General features: G+C 43.5%; 4 protein-coding genes and 1 pseudogene across 4 annotated transcripts in view; 2 read left to right on the forward strand and 3 right to left on the reverse strand.

The window, feature by feature from the left end:
* LOC126568348 (vacuolar protein sorting-associated protein 16 homolog) overlaps positions 1–18672 on the forward strand; it is a 335612-nt gene that overhangs the window by 281109 nt on the left and 35831 nt on the right. The gene's annotated exons all lie outside the window — the stretch shown is intronic.
* LOC126559745 (GATA zinc finger domain-containing protein 1-like) overlaps positions 1–18672 on the forward strand; it is a 357373-nt gene that overhangs the window by 207051 nt on the left and 131650 nt on the right. The window lies entirely within an intron of this gene.
* Positions 1–18672, reverse strand: part of LOC126566766 (inositol polyphosphate-4-phosphatase type I A) — a 167880-nt gene that overhangs the window by 17156 nt on the left and 132052 nt on the right. The window lies entirely within an intron of this gene.
* Positions 3424–9229, reverse strand: LOC126567648 (histone deacetylase 6). The gene is made up of 9 exons (XM_050223868.1): positions 9115–9229; positions 8419–8979; positions 8073–8344; positions 7806–7998; positions 7478–7537; positions 6029–6306; positions 4289–5837; positions 3948–4035; positions 3424–3862 (listed from the first exon to the last, which is right to left on the reverse strand). Exons 2-9 carry the CDS (start codon positions 8806–8808, stop codon positions 3519–3521), a joined length of 3174 nt encoding a protein of 1057 aa, XP_050079825.1. The 5' UTR covers positions 8809–8979; positions 9115–9229; the 3' UTR covers positions 3424–3518.
* On the reverse strand, positions 13519–14195 carry LOC126560318 (putative lipoyltransferase 2, mitochondrial; annotated as a pseudogene).

Raw genomic sequence — 18672 nt, forward strand, 5'->3', positions numbered from 1 at the left:
TCTGGTGGGCTAATGATCTCCTGAAACCCCGGAAATGGTTTACCGTCGAGTTAATGCAAGCAATTTTTTATTGCTTCTTCAACTCGGGCAGTTAATCTATTAGGCGAGTGTTGAGGTATGTTGGAGAATGGTAATAGCATGGTCTGATGGTTTAAAATTTTTACAAGACATACTGTTCTGGAACATCGTTCTCATTGGTTTCCCCCATTCACCCACGTTAGTATTTTGTTATCCCTTGTCTACAAAGCCTTGTAGCGAATGCAGACACATCACACTCTTGGTCAGATTATCAAAATAATTACCTAGTACGAGGACCAACTTATTTTTTTTTTTGACAACCTTTCCGGACCGGTCGGAAAATTTGTACCCCGCACGGAGCTTGCGCATCAACACACCACTGGAAATGGAATGACACACCACAGGGACAGTGCCTGCCAATGATGTGGTCAGTGGTAAATGCGTGTTAGTGTAGGGAAGATGTAAAAGAGCGAGTCGTCTGACACGTAGCATTACATGGAGTGCTTGCTGCAGAGCACATCTTTATGAAATATAGAGCATACAAAGCTGCAGAGTACTAGTGCCCATTGCTAGTCGTTCGTAAAATGTTCGAACAGAGCTACGCTGCACCTTAATAGTATATGTTCCGAGGATATATATACCCAAGATGTCGCGACAGTGTCGGCAAATATTGTTTATGCTTACTCGCACGCACCCCATTATCGATACCACTAGCACTTCGCTAGTGAATATGCTGCCGAAAGCTGTTCGGGTTGGTGAGCTTTGGGCAAAGGATGCGCAGGCATCGCCCGACACAGAAGGGGGACTGTGAATCGGTCGGTATACGATAGATTCTATGTGTTCAATGACCCAGCCATGAAGCAGTAGTATACTACGCAATGCACAAACACACACACACACACACACATACACTTGCACAGCTATGGCGTGATTTGTGCTCCCCAAGTCTAGGGCCGAATGTCAACCGAACAGGGTGTGTACATGTACAGGCCGGGGAAGTGGGGGGGGGGGGAGGGATTAGGGTATCCGCTCATAACACTTGACTCGACGATCTCGTTCGTTTGCGACTGTACATGGCTGGGGAGAGAAAAAAAAAAGGAAACTGTGTTTCGCTACCTGCTTGTGTATTGTGAGTGTGCGTGATAGGGAGCGCGATCCAACTATTTTCAACCCTCCTCATACCCCCACCGTTACTCCCAAAATGGTTCTTCCTAACCCAAAAACTTCAAATCAACAAAGAGCATGTCCGGCACTCACAGTCAAACGTTTGAAACAGAACGTTTGAGAAAACAAACAGTCAAACGTTTGAGGTTAGAAAATATTAAGCTCCAAGATGAATTTTAACTGGGTTAGACGGGCTTAGCGAAAGATTGTCTTATGCTTCCGGTTGCTCACTTATGACTTTACGGGTAGACTATGTAGATATGTTAAAACTTCGTTTGGACTACGTTGGACAGTGGTGTCTCCTGGAAGGAAAAAGGACGAGAATGATTTGGAAGTTTCCTTTGTGTAGATTAGGAAGGACGAGAAAGAGCGTCTAGTCTAGCGAATTAATTTTCCCCTATTGAGCAGACAATAGTTCTTCCGGTGACGATTCATCACAGTTTTTCTCTTTGTGTCTGCAACATCTAGTTGGGGGTGGAGGTTTTTAATGGAGAAGCATGATATTCTCATTACACGTCTCTGGAGTCTTGGTCTGGAAGCTTCATACAATACACCTGACAAAGTAGTGCATTGGGGAGGAGTGTTCTGGAATCTGGAGCACAATGTGATCACATTGTGCTGTAGGGGGACGTCTCCGCGGAACACGGCGTTAACAAAATCTGGATGATACCTTCTAAGGGAACGTTGAGTAACAGATATACGAGTATTCTCTTTGGTCCCGAGCTGTAATAAAACATTCTAAGCATCTATACTAGCGTTTTCTAAGGTTTGGTTTCTCTGACTTGAAGACCAACTAAAAATCTTTAAACCCAACTGAACAATTCGGATGATATTACATTAATACGTCTAACAGATCTTGCTTAGATACCGTTGTGTTAATATACTATAGAACCAACATACAAACTTGTATCCTCTATGCTACCTCGGGTGCTGCTTTCTTCACTCTCTTTCTCTAGACTTCATCCTCTACGAAATATAGCAACATCGTGAAACCTAACACACCACACACTACTTAATAATTTCAACATGAAATTTAACAAAACAAAACAAGACAAAAAACGCTCTCAAACGGCTATAGATAACTAAACACATCGATCATCTAAATGCTAGTAAACTGGAATGGCCCGAGGCTAACTGGTATTCCCAACTGATGTTTTTTTTTCAAAATGTTTGTCCTACACACGTGCCCTTTAGCACTTCAAACGGGTTCTTCGTTAGTTTTCACGATTAGTTGGTACACACTTTTAATGGTTAAAACAGCTTGTTGTACTAAAACTAACCCTGGCAGAGTATACAACAGCGTGCATGTGTTTGAAAGTTCGACTAGACCGAGACCTTTCATAGCGCTTCTTTTTAACCTCCGTTCGGCTTGGTAAAACCATCGCTTATTACGCATGAAATCTTTCATTGTGGGATTGATAAACTGAACTGTCTGTTGACGGAGAGGCACAAATGGTAGAACACAACACTTCAACCTATCAAGAATTCTTCTTCACCAATACGCGGTCTACATCTATGAAAAAAGCGCCAATTTTGCATCAAATTGAATGGCTGTGAATATTCAGCGAATGTTGGAAAAGTTTTTTTTTATAATTTAGAAAAGCACACACATAAAGATTGAATTTGTGAGCAAAATGTACCACGCTCTAATGTGTGCTTTGTACAGTCAGCCTAGGACAGCATTTTGGTTTGCTTTCAAATTCTTTCTGCACGCCTAAAGGTATCACTTGTAGGTTAATAATGTGGTATTAATAATGTTAGTAGCTTACTGTTTGTAACACTTATAGCATGTTCTAGTGGTGGTGGTGATGTTGACTCCCTGATGTAAGTTTAAAAATCGAGCTTTGTGCATGACGGCAACAAAGACGGTTGGTATAAATTGGTTGAAGGATTATTTTTCTTGCTACAATAGACAAACTGAAACTTCAAAATATCTCACAATAAATTATTTTTTAACCATCATTATTAGACATTATTAAAACTGTTGGTAGCTCACAACATTCTTTAAAAAATAAAAAATAAACAATTATTTCTTCCTATTTGTTTTGATTATTAGTAGATAAGTAGTTCCTCGCGTTATCATCAGAATACGAATTATTAAATATAGCTTTTGGGGGAGGGGACATTTTGGTACGCACAATAGAATACAGTAAAAGTTTAGGCGACAGCAAAAGTGGATTAGATATTAACAACAGAGAGTAGAGTAGAAGTTGTGCCATGTACTTTTCCTTTTTCCCGGCTTATACGGCATGCTACTTGAAGTAACCAACGAGCATATGCTTCAGCAGAAACAGTACGAGCACTCGAAAAATAATTTTCGAGATGTCGGGCCAATATCAGTCACCCTTCTGCTTGCTGCCACTGCTGCTGGCACCAGCATTGACCACATCCAGCACTAGATCGCTACCGTACGACCAGACGAGCGGTTCCTGGAATTTGTCCAGATGTACCAAGCTCTTGTAATGGTGCAGTGCTGGATGATCGATGTACGCATCGCACCCGTAACACCACACGGACAGATCGGTAAAGCTAAGGGCTAGCGGGTGGTCCACCGTTTCCGTACCGTGCCGTAACATATGCTCCTGGACGTAGCGCCCACAGTAGACGCCAAAGCACAGTAAGCAGATCCAATTTTCCACCTCGGCACCACAGTCACTGCAAGGTGTTTGTGTGTTGATGGCTAAAAGAAAGAAAAAAGAGAGACACAAAGAAAAGAGGATGATAGAACAATCATAAAACAGGATAAAAGAGAACCTCTCGCTTACAAGCAGGTGCCGTTTCCGGACGTAGCAACTTCAGATGGGGGCAGTTTTTCAGTGGTATAACAGCAAACATTTCTTCGTTTTGTAATGCCTATGGTTTACGCAAATGGATGAGAATAAAAATATATTGAGGGTATTGGGAGTAGTGTTGTGCTTAACGAATCTTTTTTTTTTTTTTTGGAAAAGCCATTCATATGAATCTTATTTGAAGAGTCATTCAAATTAAGAATCGACTCTCCAAAGATTCGTTATGCCGGCCCAGGCCGTATTGCTATAGAAATTGTTTGTTAATAAGTATAAACATAAAATTACACTGCTTTGTTCCTTGCACGTGTTTCACCTACCTCTAGATTAGCTTCCAAATATTCGGTTAACGTTGTAACGCGCTTTTGACTTCTGCCTGCTGTGGATGAGGAGGCGCACGGTTCATCGGAACCCATCCCAACCGAACCGGATGTCGACGATGGCGATGAGATGGATTGGGGTGATTTTTTGGAAGATTCCGAATCGTTCAGGTTCAACGAGTCGAGCGCATCTACCAGCGTACCGTCTGTCAGCGGTTGGCAGGTTGGTAGTTTCTTGTTGAAACACAACGATCGCCAGTACTTCTGCTGCACCGTAAGCACATTCCGCAATGTCTCAGCACAGGACGCACTCGTCGAACAGGACGTGGTGGTGGTGGTGGTGGTGGTGGTACGTGAGGTAGCAGGTGGAAGCAGCATTGGCAACGGATCCCCTAACAGTGCCTTCGTGCACATGGCCATCGCGTGCGAGATCGAGTTGACGTTGTAACCGCCTTCCAAGCACACCATTATCCGGCCCCCAGCCAGCGCCGACAGCCAGTGCGTAAAATGGCCATATGCTTCCGGGGTCACGCGACATCCGCCAAGCGGATCCCCAATCGCCGCATCGAATCCAGCCGATACGAGCACCAACTCCGGATTGAACTCGTACGCAATCGGCAGTATAATCGACTGGAACGCGGCCACATACTCCGCATCACCCATGCCCTTCCGGTTCCAGGGAATGTTAACGTTGAATCCTTCACCCTGCCCACTACCTACCACCGTATAGTTGGCGTCCGTACTGTTCGGGAAGAACGACCCATTATCGTACCGGTGCACGGAAATGTACAGTACGCGCGGATCCTGCTCGAAGATGTGCTGCGTTCCATTCCCATGGTGGACATCCCAATCCACAATCAGCACTCGGCGCAAACCATAATGTTCCACCGCAGCCCGGGCCGCCACCGCAATATTGTTGAAGATGCAAAACCCGTGCGGTGTGTCCGATTCGGCATGGTGGCCGGGCGGCCGTACCACACACACACCGGACCGTACCTGACCACTCAACACTTGCGACAGCACCTCCAGCACGGATCCGGCCGCCATCCGGGCGCTATCGTTCGTGCTCGGGTGGAAGTAGATAGAGTTGTACTTGTCCGCCGTTTGTTTCATCGTGTCCGATTCAGACAACGTTTTGATTAGCTGCACATGTTTCAAATCGTGAACCAGGCAAAGTTCTTCGCTCGTAGCGAACCGGCCCGCTATCCGCTGCATACGCTTCACGAGCTGATAATCGACGGACAGCCGCTGCATTATCTTTGCTATGCGCTCCGGTTGTTCTGGGTGCCATTTCTCCTGGCTGTTCCGATGTTCCAGCATTAGCTCGTCGTATACGTAGCACACGCGACTCGGCGGTACCGATAGATCCGTGGCCAGACGTAACTGGGTCAGACGGTCCTGGATACGGGTGCGCTCCTCGTCCGACTGTATCGGGTAGCAGTTGCGCGTTTCGTAGTATCCGGGCCGGGCGGGTGGTTCCGGTGGAATGTAGCATTTGATCACCTTATGGAAATCATCCTGCGGATTGGTGTTATTGTAATCCTCCAGGCTGTGAACCATAAGAAAAAAGAAATAGGCGAAAAAACAGTAGAATCACGGTCTAATCTATAGTTGCATAATTGGTAATCTTAGAAATAACTCTTATTTTTGCTTCATTGGCTCTCTTCAAACTCTCACCTACCATTATTAGGTTCAATTTAATAATTTTTCAAAATTAGCTTCAATAAGTCAATAACTTACTCGTATAATTCATAAAACTGAAGACACTTCCAGTACATCCGGTGGCTGTAGATACAGTTGAGGATCGATGTTTGCATACTTTCCGATGGTGGCTGCAGTTTCTCCACCAACCCCGGGCACGGATCGCCCAGCAGTGTTTTGAGCGTGAGTGTGCAACCTTCGGCCAGGGATTCGAGACAGTAACCACCCTCCAGTACGACCACCACTCGTCCCTGAGCCAGCGCAAGCAGCGGACTTAGCAGGTGCGAGTAGAAGGCCGGCGTTATTTCCATACAGCCCTGCGAAAAACAATTTGTACGCATATATTAAAAAAATAAAATCGAAGAGTTTGTTGAGCGGGAAAAGGGGTTTGGATTGAAGGAACAATGGTTGTGGTGAATGATTCCATGCTGTTGTCAAAATAAGGCGTGCTGTTATGAATTAAGCATAAAATGCATGACTTTATTCTTCATTTAGCTAAAAAAAATGCAGTCAAGATTGCCCTGAAACATCAGGATAACACAGAAATGAGATTTGATACGCAGTACTATTGCAGGACAGATAACCACTTTTATCTTTGAAGCTGCTAAGAAGCTTATAAAGTGTGTGTGTTTATTACTATAGCACGTGGGTAGATAAGTGTTAGTCATAACCACGATAAAATTATATTTTTGTTGCCAAATTCAATTTGTTTACTCAACTTAATTGCCTTCGAGTGGGAAGCCATGCTTGCTTATAGCGATGAAATGTCTCTTCGAATACATTTTTACAATACAGTCTGTCATCAGCCTCAAAATAGGTCTCTGTTTCATCGATTACTTCAACATTTAACCTCAACTACTTTCCAGGAAGAATTCTTTTCTGGTCTGCGAGTAGGAATTAGTTTGTTTCCTGTTGTTCTCGTCCATAGTCACATATCGTCTTCTAAATACGACATTTTAATTCACAAAACCAATACTTGTGGGTGACTGTTGCAGAGAAAAAATTTAATGCATTTGTTGTGCCGCAATCTATACATCAGGACTACATCTTATCTACCCAGTTGTTAATAGGATATAGTAAAATGAATGTTAGAATGATCAAATAAAATGGCCAACAAGCAATGAAGGCAGTTAATTATCATCTTGATGGCAGAACAATGTGATGTGATTGTTGAAAGATACGAAATCCCGTACAAAACACACAAAAAAACCTAGATAACTGCTACCTTTTCGTCGCCCAGCGCCGAATCATAACCGGCCGACACGATAACCAGTTCAGGGTTGAACTGCGAGCGTTGAAAATGAGAAATAAAATACCAACAAACAAAAACAAAAACGCAAAGGCACGCAAACATGGAACCAGGCACGGGATCAAACAGGGGAAATTGTACGGGAAAAAAACGTGTAAAAGCAGCGGGAAAAAAAGAAAAAAAAAAGAACGGAAAAGAGATACGAATTAGTAAAAGGGTCATAACAACGGCAAACACACCTCTGGACATCCGTACGCAGCGTCGTAGCCGGCTGATACGATTATCAGCTCCGGTTGAAACTGGAAGTAATGACGCAGGAAAAACAAGAGATACAATTTTATAATCAAAAATGGAAAATAAAAGAAAATAGATTGTACAGCCGGGAAAGACACTGTCTGCTGCTGCTACTGCTGCTGCAAAAAAGAATTCTCTGATTACAGGGGCCACTCGAGCGATAACGTTTAAATTCTGCTACGTAATGCTGTAAATTACTACATTCCAGAAAGTTTTTTTTTTTTTGTTTGCACTTGGATTTGTGGCCTTGTTGGCCGGGCTGTATGCCCTTACCTCTGCCGCTACCGGTAGTAGAATTTGCTGCCAGATGGCAAGATAGTCTCCATTTGTCATACCGGTCTTGTTGAGCGGTACGTTAAAATTGTATCCCGCACCATTTCCTTCGCCGATGTAGTCGAAATCGGATTCGCGTAGATTGGGCCAAAACGTACCATGCTCGTACCGATGAATGGAGAAGTACAGTACTCTGTAAATAAGTAAAAAATAAAATCGAGTCGAATTTCTTTGTTTAATTTTGCAATTTAAATGTAATAAGCTAACCTCGGATCTGCGTAAAACATCCGTTGCGTTCCCTGACCGTGGTGGACGTCCCAGTCGACGATCAGTATCTTGCGCGTACCGAGATGGTCCAGTGCGTGCTGAGCCGCTATAGCAACGTTATTGAAGAAGCAATATCCGTTGTACTCTGCCGTCATTGCATGATGGCCCGGCGGCCGCAGGATCGCCATTCCGTTCTGCACCGTACCGTTCCACACGCTTTCGACTAGCTTTATCGTACTGCCAACGGCAAGCAAACTTGTTTCGTACGACGTCTAGGTGGAGCGAGAGTATGGAAAAATGCACATTATCTACCAAGACTCAAACGCGACACCAACAACTTACTTACCGGATGAATAAAAATTGCATCATACTTCGAGCTTAACCGTTCCAGCTCCGTTTCGTCCAGCGAACCGTGCGTTTTCTGCAGTATTTCGATCTGTTCCTCGGTGTGTTTTGTTAGGATCTCTTCCCTGGTAGCTTCCCGCGGAGCGATAAAACTGCATCGCTCTACCAACTTCTCCATTGCGACGCGCTCCATGACGCGCAGATAGCGCTCGGGACATTCCGGATAGTTACTGTCCCAGAGGCAGCGGTGCAGCGCGAATCGGTCGTCGTACAGAATCCCGGTAGCACCGCGCACAACACCGCTCATACTTTGCGCGTTGTGAAAGATGTCATTCAGCTGTACATCGGTAAAGTCGGAACTGCGCCGTTCATCGGTACCATTGGCTGACATTCTAAGTTTGCCCTGCTTTTTCGCTTCCGCTATGCTGCCCTTACCGGACGTTCTTTGGCCACCGTAAAACTTTAACCTGCGTTCCTCGTTTTCCGCTTCGATCGCTGCCTGCTGGGCACGGGTCCGTATCTTCGACTGCTTAGCGCTGTTCCGTGTTACCACGTTTGGTTTCTAAAACGGAAGCATTACGATAAATACGTTTATTGCTAGATTTGTTTTTCTCCTTCTTAAGTCTGTGAAGGAATACAAAATTAGTACCAAACGTTAAAAGAAAAAATTTACTTGAACACCCCTATTCAAACACACCTAGGAAAACACTGTTTATGTTGATGGTTTCTCGGCGACCTAGTAAAGTGTATTGATTTTATTCTCCCCGCTACGTACTGCTTTTAATTTGGACCATCCTCTGATAAGACACTCGCAACACTTCGTGGTCCCACTGTCTGTTTTCATCACCGTTTTCTCTTTCTGACAGTGCGCCACCTTCCTTCCTAATTTAATCCAGTGCTCGACAAACGCATTGTCATTTTACATCGCATATATATTTTTTACCATTATGGGGTTTTAGGAACTAGCGAGCATCTTGCCAATGTAAGAATCACAATAACTCCGATACTTTAATAATAAAGTCCATAGTTTGTGTATGGATATTTTTTTTATGAAGCCTTACTATGGCAAAAAATTTCTATCAACTTTGTGTGTGTGTGTTTTTTGTCTTTGGTGAGGTGGATTTATGAAATGGTTCATCACTGTATATGTATCAAAGCTATTCCAATATGATAAAAATTTGAAAAAAATACCAAAATGGATAATTAATTCAAGGTTAGATACGTTTTATCAAATCTTATCCAGATTGTAGCCACAGGGCTACAGTCTAAATAAGTCCATATTGTAGGGGCACTACCGGGCCGGTGGTGTAGGCGACAGCGGCGCCGGTCTTCAAACGACAGGACCGGGGTAGATGATGATAAGTCTCACCTTTTACCCCAACACAGGTTTGAGAAGGACGAAACTATCTTTAAGATATTTAAACTCTAATACATGTTTTGAATATCCATGTCAAAAAAACTAAACGGTAAGTGGTGGCATCAAGGAACTCTCTACGGTATCCATGGGATTTCATACAATTCCAGCCCTAAGATCCTAGTTCCCTAGTGTCCGTTGAAGTTGCCTCCCGGCTACCATTTATGGGTAACGATCTACCACCTTTTAAAACATACTGTTCCATGCGTATGGCCAGATCTCCAACACCAACATGGTGTCAGAGAACTACCTTCCGGGACAGGAAAATCTAATGTGTCTCAGAGATTGGCCACGTACAACATCATGAATGAATCTCGCAGTTACCTTGCCAGACTGCTTGAAAAACGGTAGAATCCAGGGACAGCCCTTGAATGTCCACTTATACGCGCGCGTGTCTCAAACTATATTGTCTCATTCAATTATAATTTTTTTTTTAATATTACTAATTCAAACAATCTAAAATCTTATAATCATCAACGAGATCGTGATGACAACTGCAGTTACACTAGATAGAGTCACGTAGGACAACTACATACACCAATGACATAAAGCTCACATTACACAGTTTGTTTTACATAATCGGCACATCCGCGTCTAAACTGGAACAGGTTGCTCGCATCTTTAATTTCCGTTGGCATCCTATTGTACATTTGGATTCCTTTGAAGAATAGAGAGATAGAGCTCTCTGGGAAATCATTAGTGGTATTCTTGGTGCATCGGCGCTGCGTGTACAGTATCGATGCACGTCTGAACCACGCACTATTCTTTCCCCAAATACCCAGGCAGCATGCCTTTTACTAGCTTGTGTATAAATGTCATAGTTTGATACACTATCCTTTGTTTAACCGACATCCATTGAAGGATATCCAGCATCACAGCAGACGATGTACGTCGACCACAACCTAACACAAGCCTCATTATACGGTTTTGCAAGCGCTGCAGCCTGCTTAGTTGGCCTCTACTGCCAAGAAACTAGATTCGGAGGTTCAAATCCCATCCGGATCGTCCCCACGTAGTGTGGTCTGACTAACCAACTACGTGGTTATCGGCAGAAAGAAAAGAAAAAGCCATTTCGATGGCCGGCATGACCTTTACAGGTCGTCAAGCCAATAACAAGAAGAGAAAGGAAGAAGAGAAGCCACAGGAAAAAAAACGAGAACGATAAAAGCATTACCATGCAAAAACAAAAATAATCAGAAAATTTCTACAAGGTCACCAACAATCATAACTACATCTTAAAGAAAATTCCAAACAGGATATTTAAAAAATCCACAGATGGTTCACATCCGCTATGAAAGTGAATGCTGATGCAGTACCACTGCAAAGCATGAAACAAACAACAACAAAACTAGGCTCCCCAATTGACGGACAGAACAGAATGATTTTTTACGGACAACTTGGGGTACACTTTTTTTATTTAATTACACTGCGATAGAAAATGCGGGCCGGAGAATGTAATACCGTTCTGTCGTACAAATCTTTTGCAAATGGAGCAAGGCTAAAAACGTAACAGCCCGATTGCCCCACTTCACATACCCAAGGCCAATAGCCAAAATTGTGATTACGGTTCGATACTTATTCATATATTCAGATCATTAACGTGTAAATATGGTTTCTATTGATTGTAGGAAACGAAATAAAAATGGGGACACACTGTGGTGGTTTTTTAGGTGCGCCAAAACAAATAGGCACCACCGAAAAGTGTTACCGTTAATAAAGCAATATGTATGTTTGTCGCTTTTGTAAGCGATTTCTTTACTTACCATTTTTATCGGTTTGCTTCACAAGTTGATTGCCGTGTTGAATGTACGATTACCGTCCAATTACGCTTCTGCAATAGGTTCGGCTTTACACGTTTAGGAAGATGCTCCTTTTGGTTGATTGATTCGGATGAAACACAACTGTCCTAGAGCAGCTCCAAGATTCGGTTCGGATTGTATACTTCTGGTCTTCGTCCGGGGTCTATCTTTCTCTCTCTCTCTGCCTTTAGGCCTGCGAAGATGTCTGAAACACATAGCAATAGCAGAAACCCCCGCCCCCGGTCATTGTGTTTAGCGATTACTTCATCGTTTTCCTTTTCTGTAAGCCTCGGGGGATTGTGGGCGCTTTGTTCATGCCAGTGGTTGGTGGGCGAAGCTGGTCCCGAAACACGCATTACTAAATATGTCGCACCCGGGCAGTGCCGCAAAAACCCACGCAAATATCCACTTACCTGCAGGTAAGCGCTCAAGATGCGGCAGCACCAGCAGCAGCAGCTGTTCGGTTTGCTTGACATCATGCAAGGAACAATGGGAAACTAGGCGCTTACAGGCGTGCCAGATCCTACCGGCGCTCCGGATGATCCTTTATTCCTGACTGGGTTAACACCTGCAGGGTCTAAACAGTACGGCTGGGCTAAAATTTAGTTCAACCAATCCACAAAATCACCACGGTTCTAAACTAAGGACGCACACGCGCACACATAGAAAAACACGCGTAGAATCACTGTGTTGTAAATAAGCTCGCGAGGGCAATGTTTCCAAGACGCTCTTTTGGCGTATTTGGATGCAAATGTTACAGCAAAACTTTATTCATAAGCATTTAAAGTTATGGTCGAAAACTGTCCTTCAATGCACTTTTTACCATGCTAAACCAGATATAATAACGCACGAACCACATAAGGAAGGTATACAAACGGCCGAAGATATAATCAATTGCGCTAACTCGAACTGATGCCATTCGAGTAGTGTTCGGGGCTCGATATTATCACTGCTCGAAAACGCAAATTTCGTTGGTTGACCATATTGAATGAACGGTTGTCAATATCCAACATTTGCTGGCAATCATGCAGTAAATTCAATGTAAATTTGTTGTAAAAATTGAACAATAGCACAACAAAAAAAAACGAACAGAGAAAAGTACAATTTTGGAGCACAGTTTGCAAAGGTCGGGAAAAATCGAGCCGTTGTAAAATTAGGATTACAAAATAACAAAATAACGGTTTTGAATTTTTGCAACGGAATTTTGTAACTTACATTCAACAAAGAAATGGTCAAAATACAATGGTAAAAGACGTACCAGTCTGTTGTTTTCAGCTTACTCTTGATTTTAAGACTTACTAGGTCACTCTGGCCAACAGATAGCTTACTAAACCTGTCGATACCATATAGATAGTCAGTCCTCCTGACTGGCAACGCCTCTCGATTTAAGTTTAATAGATACATCGCTTTGGCCAGTCTTTTTCAACCAGCATTTAAGTTTATTATTATTATTTGGAACAAAACCACAGCTTAAGTACTATACATAGTTTTTAGAGTCCAAATTATACGGCCTGACCGTTGAACAGTAAATAGAAAAAAGTTAATAGAATTTAAAGAGAATCAAAGAAATCCTGAGTCATGTGATAACTCCCAACCATGTGTGTCCTAAATTCCTCCCATCAGCTCCATTCGGCTCTCATCACCCAACGGTACCAAATCGCACTCGAACGTCCCCCACAAGTGATGTAACTGATTTCCCAACCATCCCACCAACTTATTATTTAGAACAAAAACATACCTTAAATGTTAAATAATAGTTCATAGAATTCAAAGTTTTACGGCCTGGCCGTTCAACACGCGTAACAGTAAATAGAAAAAAAGTTAATAGAATTTAAAAAGAGAAAATCAAAGAAATCCCGAGTCATGTGGTGGCTCCTAACCATGTGTCCTAAATTACACCCATCAGCTCCATTCGGCGCTCGACATCCAACGGTACCAAATCGCACTCGAACGATTGCCGGAAACAGTCAAGAAATGCTTCCGTAACACCGACAACACCGAGCTCCGGTTGGTTCAGTTCCCCCGCCAGTGATGTAACTGATTTCCCAACCAACCCGCACGGTACGATGTGCCGGAACCAGCTCAGATCGATGTTACAATTAAGCGCTAACCCGTGCGTCGTAATGTACCGGCTCGCATGGATACCCATCGCACAGATCTTTCGGTTTTCGATCCAGACACCCGTATCGGCGGTCGATTGTGCCCGCAAACCGTAACGCCCGCACAGCTCGATGATGGTCCGCTCGAGGTGACAAACGTACCAGCGGACGCTCGGTTGAAAGTGTTTCAGATCGAGTATGGGATACGCCACCAGCTGGCCTGGTCCATGAAAAGTTTTCCAAAGTCGTTTTCCAAACGACTTTCCTCCTTGGCGTCATAGCCCTGGGTCCGAATGCCTATGGTGTAGACGGGATCGTGTTCGGTTAGGATAAGCACGTTGCTATAGGGTGATGGTGTTTGGTGTTTAGCCTGCTGTAGTAACTGGGTCGCAATCGTTTGCTGCAGCTTCAGTGCTCGTTGGTATGGCAGCTTTCCGGCCCGCAGGACGTGCACCACACGAGACATAATGGGGCAGGATTTCGGCGGAGCTAGATTACGACGGACTCGGTTTGGGATCGTGATTACTGGTAGACAATGGTGCCTTGGTGATGTCTTCTGCCTTTTGACATTCAATATTCGACCATGCTGCGGCGTGACATTTCAGTAAATTCTCTCGCTGACGTTGTTTTTCTGCAAAACTATGATACAGCTTCTGCACAACCTACAATCGGTGGTGGAAAGAAAACAACAAAACAAACGATAAATAACATTAAACTACCGGCGACACTTGATTGTGTCATCGTCTGTCACTTCGATGTAGAGATGAGAAAATTGACTCTTGTTAATGATTTTAATTAAAAAAGAAGAGTGGATAAAGACTTGAGTCAGCCACTTACTCTTTGCACTACATTAACTTCGAATTATACTCACTCACTGTGTGCGAAATAATACCATGAGATGAAACACTTTGCTTGCACCCTATGCCCCTACACTTCGAAGATATCATGCTATTAATTCGCACATTAAGTGACTGAGTGAGTGAGTATAAAACTAAAACAATGAATGAGTAAGTCATTAGTCGACCCGAAGTGAGAATAATCCAAAAAGAATGCGTCCTAATAATTGAAGAGTGAATAACAACAAATGAAAAATTTCTTTAGATTGGAAATAACACCTCCACAATAGAATAACAACTCTCTGCAAGGAACTAGTTCACTCTTACTCACTCCGTAATAAGATTTTATTCTTTTGGGCTGAATAACTGACAACTCTTTTGGGAGTCGTTATAACACGGCAAAAGGTAGCCCCTATCTGAAAACTAAAGTGTTTAACGGGGGACGGATTGCTTAAAGATATCATGTGAAGATATTTTACATACTTGCACATTTAACTTAACGTTTTAATGACGATTAGGCCGGTCAATGTCAATGCTCATTCGTACGATTATTTCAAATTTTGTGTGGGATTTGAAAGATTAATAAAATGATAGTTTTGGTCGCACGACCAAACATCGTACGACCGAGCAGTGCCTCGTATCTTACGTCTCATAACGACATTACGCCACTGGCAATAGCTACCACAACTCGCTGGGATTCGAACCCCAAAACAGTTTTTAAAACACTATATTGATTCGAATCTCAAAAGAATTTTAACATTATTTGCGGTTCGAATCCTTCTGGCGAATATTAACCCCTTGGGAATGATTAGAATCATGACAATTCCCAAAAGAGTTTAAAATTCTTGGTGATTCGAATCCCTCTGGCGAATGTTAACTCTTTGGGAATGTGTTAGATAATAGCGATTCCCAAAAGAGTTTAAACACTCTTTGCGATCCGAATCCCAAAACGGTTGTTGGAACTATTTGTGAGTTTTTTTAAATCATTCATTGGTAAGATTTAAATTACTCACTCACTCTTACTCCATACTCGCAACACTTTATTGCACGGCGCATTCGGCCACAAATGGGCTATGTGATAGAAACTACGGATCCAGTGATAATAAAAGAAAAAAGAAAACAAAAAAGATACAAAAATACTTACATAAACATCGATGGCTGCGTACAACTTCTGTTCTTCTGACAATGGGGAAATGTCCCATCGACTGATTCGCACCTCCGTGCTCTTATTCAAGCGAAGTCCTAGACACAGCTCTGTAAGCTGAGCCAAACTCCATAGCCCGGTAACATTGTAAAGTCTGTTGTACCACTCTCCAAGGTCAACGCACCGCTGCAATACCATTTCGGCTTTAAACTCTGGATAATCGCGTTGAAGCTTGCGGAAATCATTCTTAATGTTCACGCCGTGCAGCACCACCCGTGGGTGATACAGCAGATGTGTTAGTGCGACCGGCAACCGTCGAAGCGTAGAAACTTGAAATAATATGCAACAGTCTGTCTGTAAACACAGCTGTATAAGAGCCGTTCGGTCCGAACCGGATTTGTAAGTTAATGGCCATTCCATGTCAAACGCTAACGGAATGTCATTTTCGGTCTCCTGTAGTTGTCTCGTAATTTGTCGCATCAGTTCATTGCTCCGGCACGCTATTTCTGTCAGATTCGTATAATACTCAATCTTTCCCGTATACTGTACGTAAGGAAGATATGGCACGTTGGAGTAGGTGGTATCAGTCGAAGGAAACACCGAATCTTGTCGCAAGCGCTGTTTCGGTGCACCTCCCACCGGTGCGTCTTCGACAGGGATGCTTTGCATCACGAGAGTTTCATCCGACGGGAAGACGGAATCTTCTCGAACGCGCTGTTTCGCTGCACCTCCCACCGGTGCGTCTTCGACAGGGATGCTTTGCATTACGGGAGATTCATCCAACGGGAATACTGAATCTCTACGGAAGCGCTGTTTCGGTACACCTCCCATCGGTGCGTCTTTGACAGGGATGCTTTGCATCACGGGAGCTTCATCCGACGGGAATACTGAATCTCTACGGAAGCGCTGTTTCGGTGCACCTCCCATCGGTGCGTCTTTGACAGGGATGCTTTGCATCACGAGAGCTTCATCCGACGGGAAGGCGGAATCTTCTCGAACGCGCTGTTTCGCTGCACCTCCCACCGGTGCGTCTTCGACAGGGATGCTTTGCATTACGGGAGATTTATCCGACGGGAATACTGAATCTCTACGGAAGCGCTGTTTCGGTACACCTCCCATCGGTGCGTCTTTGACAGGGATGCTTTGCATCACGGGAGCTTCATCCGACGGGAATACTGAATCTCTACGGAAGCGCTGTTTCGGTGCACCTCCCATTGGTGCGTCTTCGACAGGGATGCTTTGCATCACGGGAGTTTCAACCGACGGGAATACTGAATCTCTACGGAAGCGCTGTTTCGGTGCACCTCCCATTGGTGCGTCTTCGACAGGGATGCTTTGCATTACGGGAGATTCATCCGACGGGAATACTGAATCTCTACGGAAGCGCTGTTTCGGTACACCTCCCATCGGTGCGTCTTTGACAGGGATGCTTTGCATCACGGGAGCTTCATCCGACGGGAATACTGAATCTCTACGGAAGCGCTGTTTCGGTGCACCTCCCATTGGTGCGTCTTCGACAGGGATGCTTTGCATTACGGGAGCTTCATCCGACGGGAATACTGAATCTCTACGGAAGCGCTGTTTCGTTGCACCTCTAATCGGTGCGTCTTCGACAGGGATGCTTTGCATCACGGGAGTTTCAACCGACGGGAATACTGAATCTCTACGGAAGCGTTTCCCAGCTCCCTCCGTTGCGCCTTCTTCCGGTGCTTTGTCCGCAGTTGACTTTTTCGGACCGTCGTTTGTTGGCTCACAGCATTCCTGAAGCGGCAATACTCTTTTCGACATTTTTCAAGCCTTTTTTTTCTCTACCAAGTGTGTCTATGTATGGCCCGGTGGAGTTCTTTTTCCCACACTACAAATAGAATCACCTACATTAGCAAAGGCGCTGTGTAATTGAGCATTAGAAGAGACTTTTCACTAACCTGTTTAGCTGTTATGTATGGCGTCACAAAAAAGCGTTGAGATTCCAATTTGTACATCCAAACGAAGAGCGTCACTGCAACTAAAAAGGCCGAACTGTCCCGAAAACTGTCACTTCTGTCAGTTTTCTGCATTGAATGTTGAAATATGGACCGTTTACACGGTGCAGTGGTAAATCTGTCAACAAAGCGGATTTTGTTATAGGATCGAGTTGCTAGCTTTGTTATTTTTGCATCGTTTTTTTTTTTTTCGCTAATGGAACAAGAAAACTCACCATAATTTTATGTTCCTGATTGTATAAGCTTTTCTACTGGATGATGCAAAGATAAATAATTAATTGACACAATATGAAATCGCTGTTTATATGCATTGACAATGCGCCGTGTGACAGATGACCGCTGGGAAAGGGTGTTTAATTGTTTTGATATCGTGATTCAGCTATAGCTCTACGAACCTCAGAAGGAAGGTATACAAACGGCCGAAGATATAATCAATTGCGCTAACTCGAACTGATGCCATTCGAGTAGTGTTCGGGGCTCGATATTATCACTGCTCGAAAACGCAAATTTCGTTGGTTGACCATATTGAATGAACGGTTGTCAATATCCAACATTTGCTGGCAATCATGCTGTAAATTCAATGTAAATTTGTTGTAAAAATTGAACAATAGCACAACAAAAAAAAACCGAACAGAGAAAAGTACAATTTTGGAGCACAGTTTGCAAAGGTCGGGAAAAATCGAGCCGTTGTAAAATTAGGATTACAAAATAACAAAATAACGGTTTTGAATTTTTGCAACGGAATTTTGTAACTTACATTCAACAAAGAAATGGTCAAAATACAATGGTAAAAGGCGTACCAGTCTGTTGTTTTCAGCTTACTCTTGATTTTAAGACTTACTAGGTCACTCTGGCCAATAGATAGCTTACTAAACCTGTTGATACCACATAGATAGTCAGTCCCCCTGACCGGCAACGCCTCTCGATTTAAGTTTAATAGATACATCAAAGTCCCATCGCTTTGGCCAGTCTTTTCAACCA

This window comes from Anopheles maculipalpis, chromosome X (assembly GCF_943734695.1).
Source record: "Anopheles maculipalpis chromosome X, idAnoMacuDA_375_x, whole genome shotgun sequence".
Taxonomy (NCBI): Eukaryota; Metazoa; Arthropoda; class Insecta; order Diptera; family Culicidae; genus Anopheles; species Anopheles maculipalpis.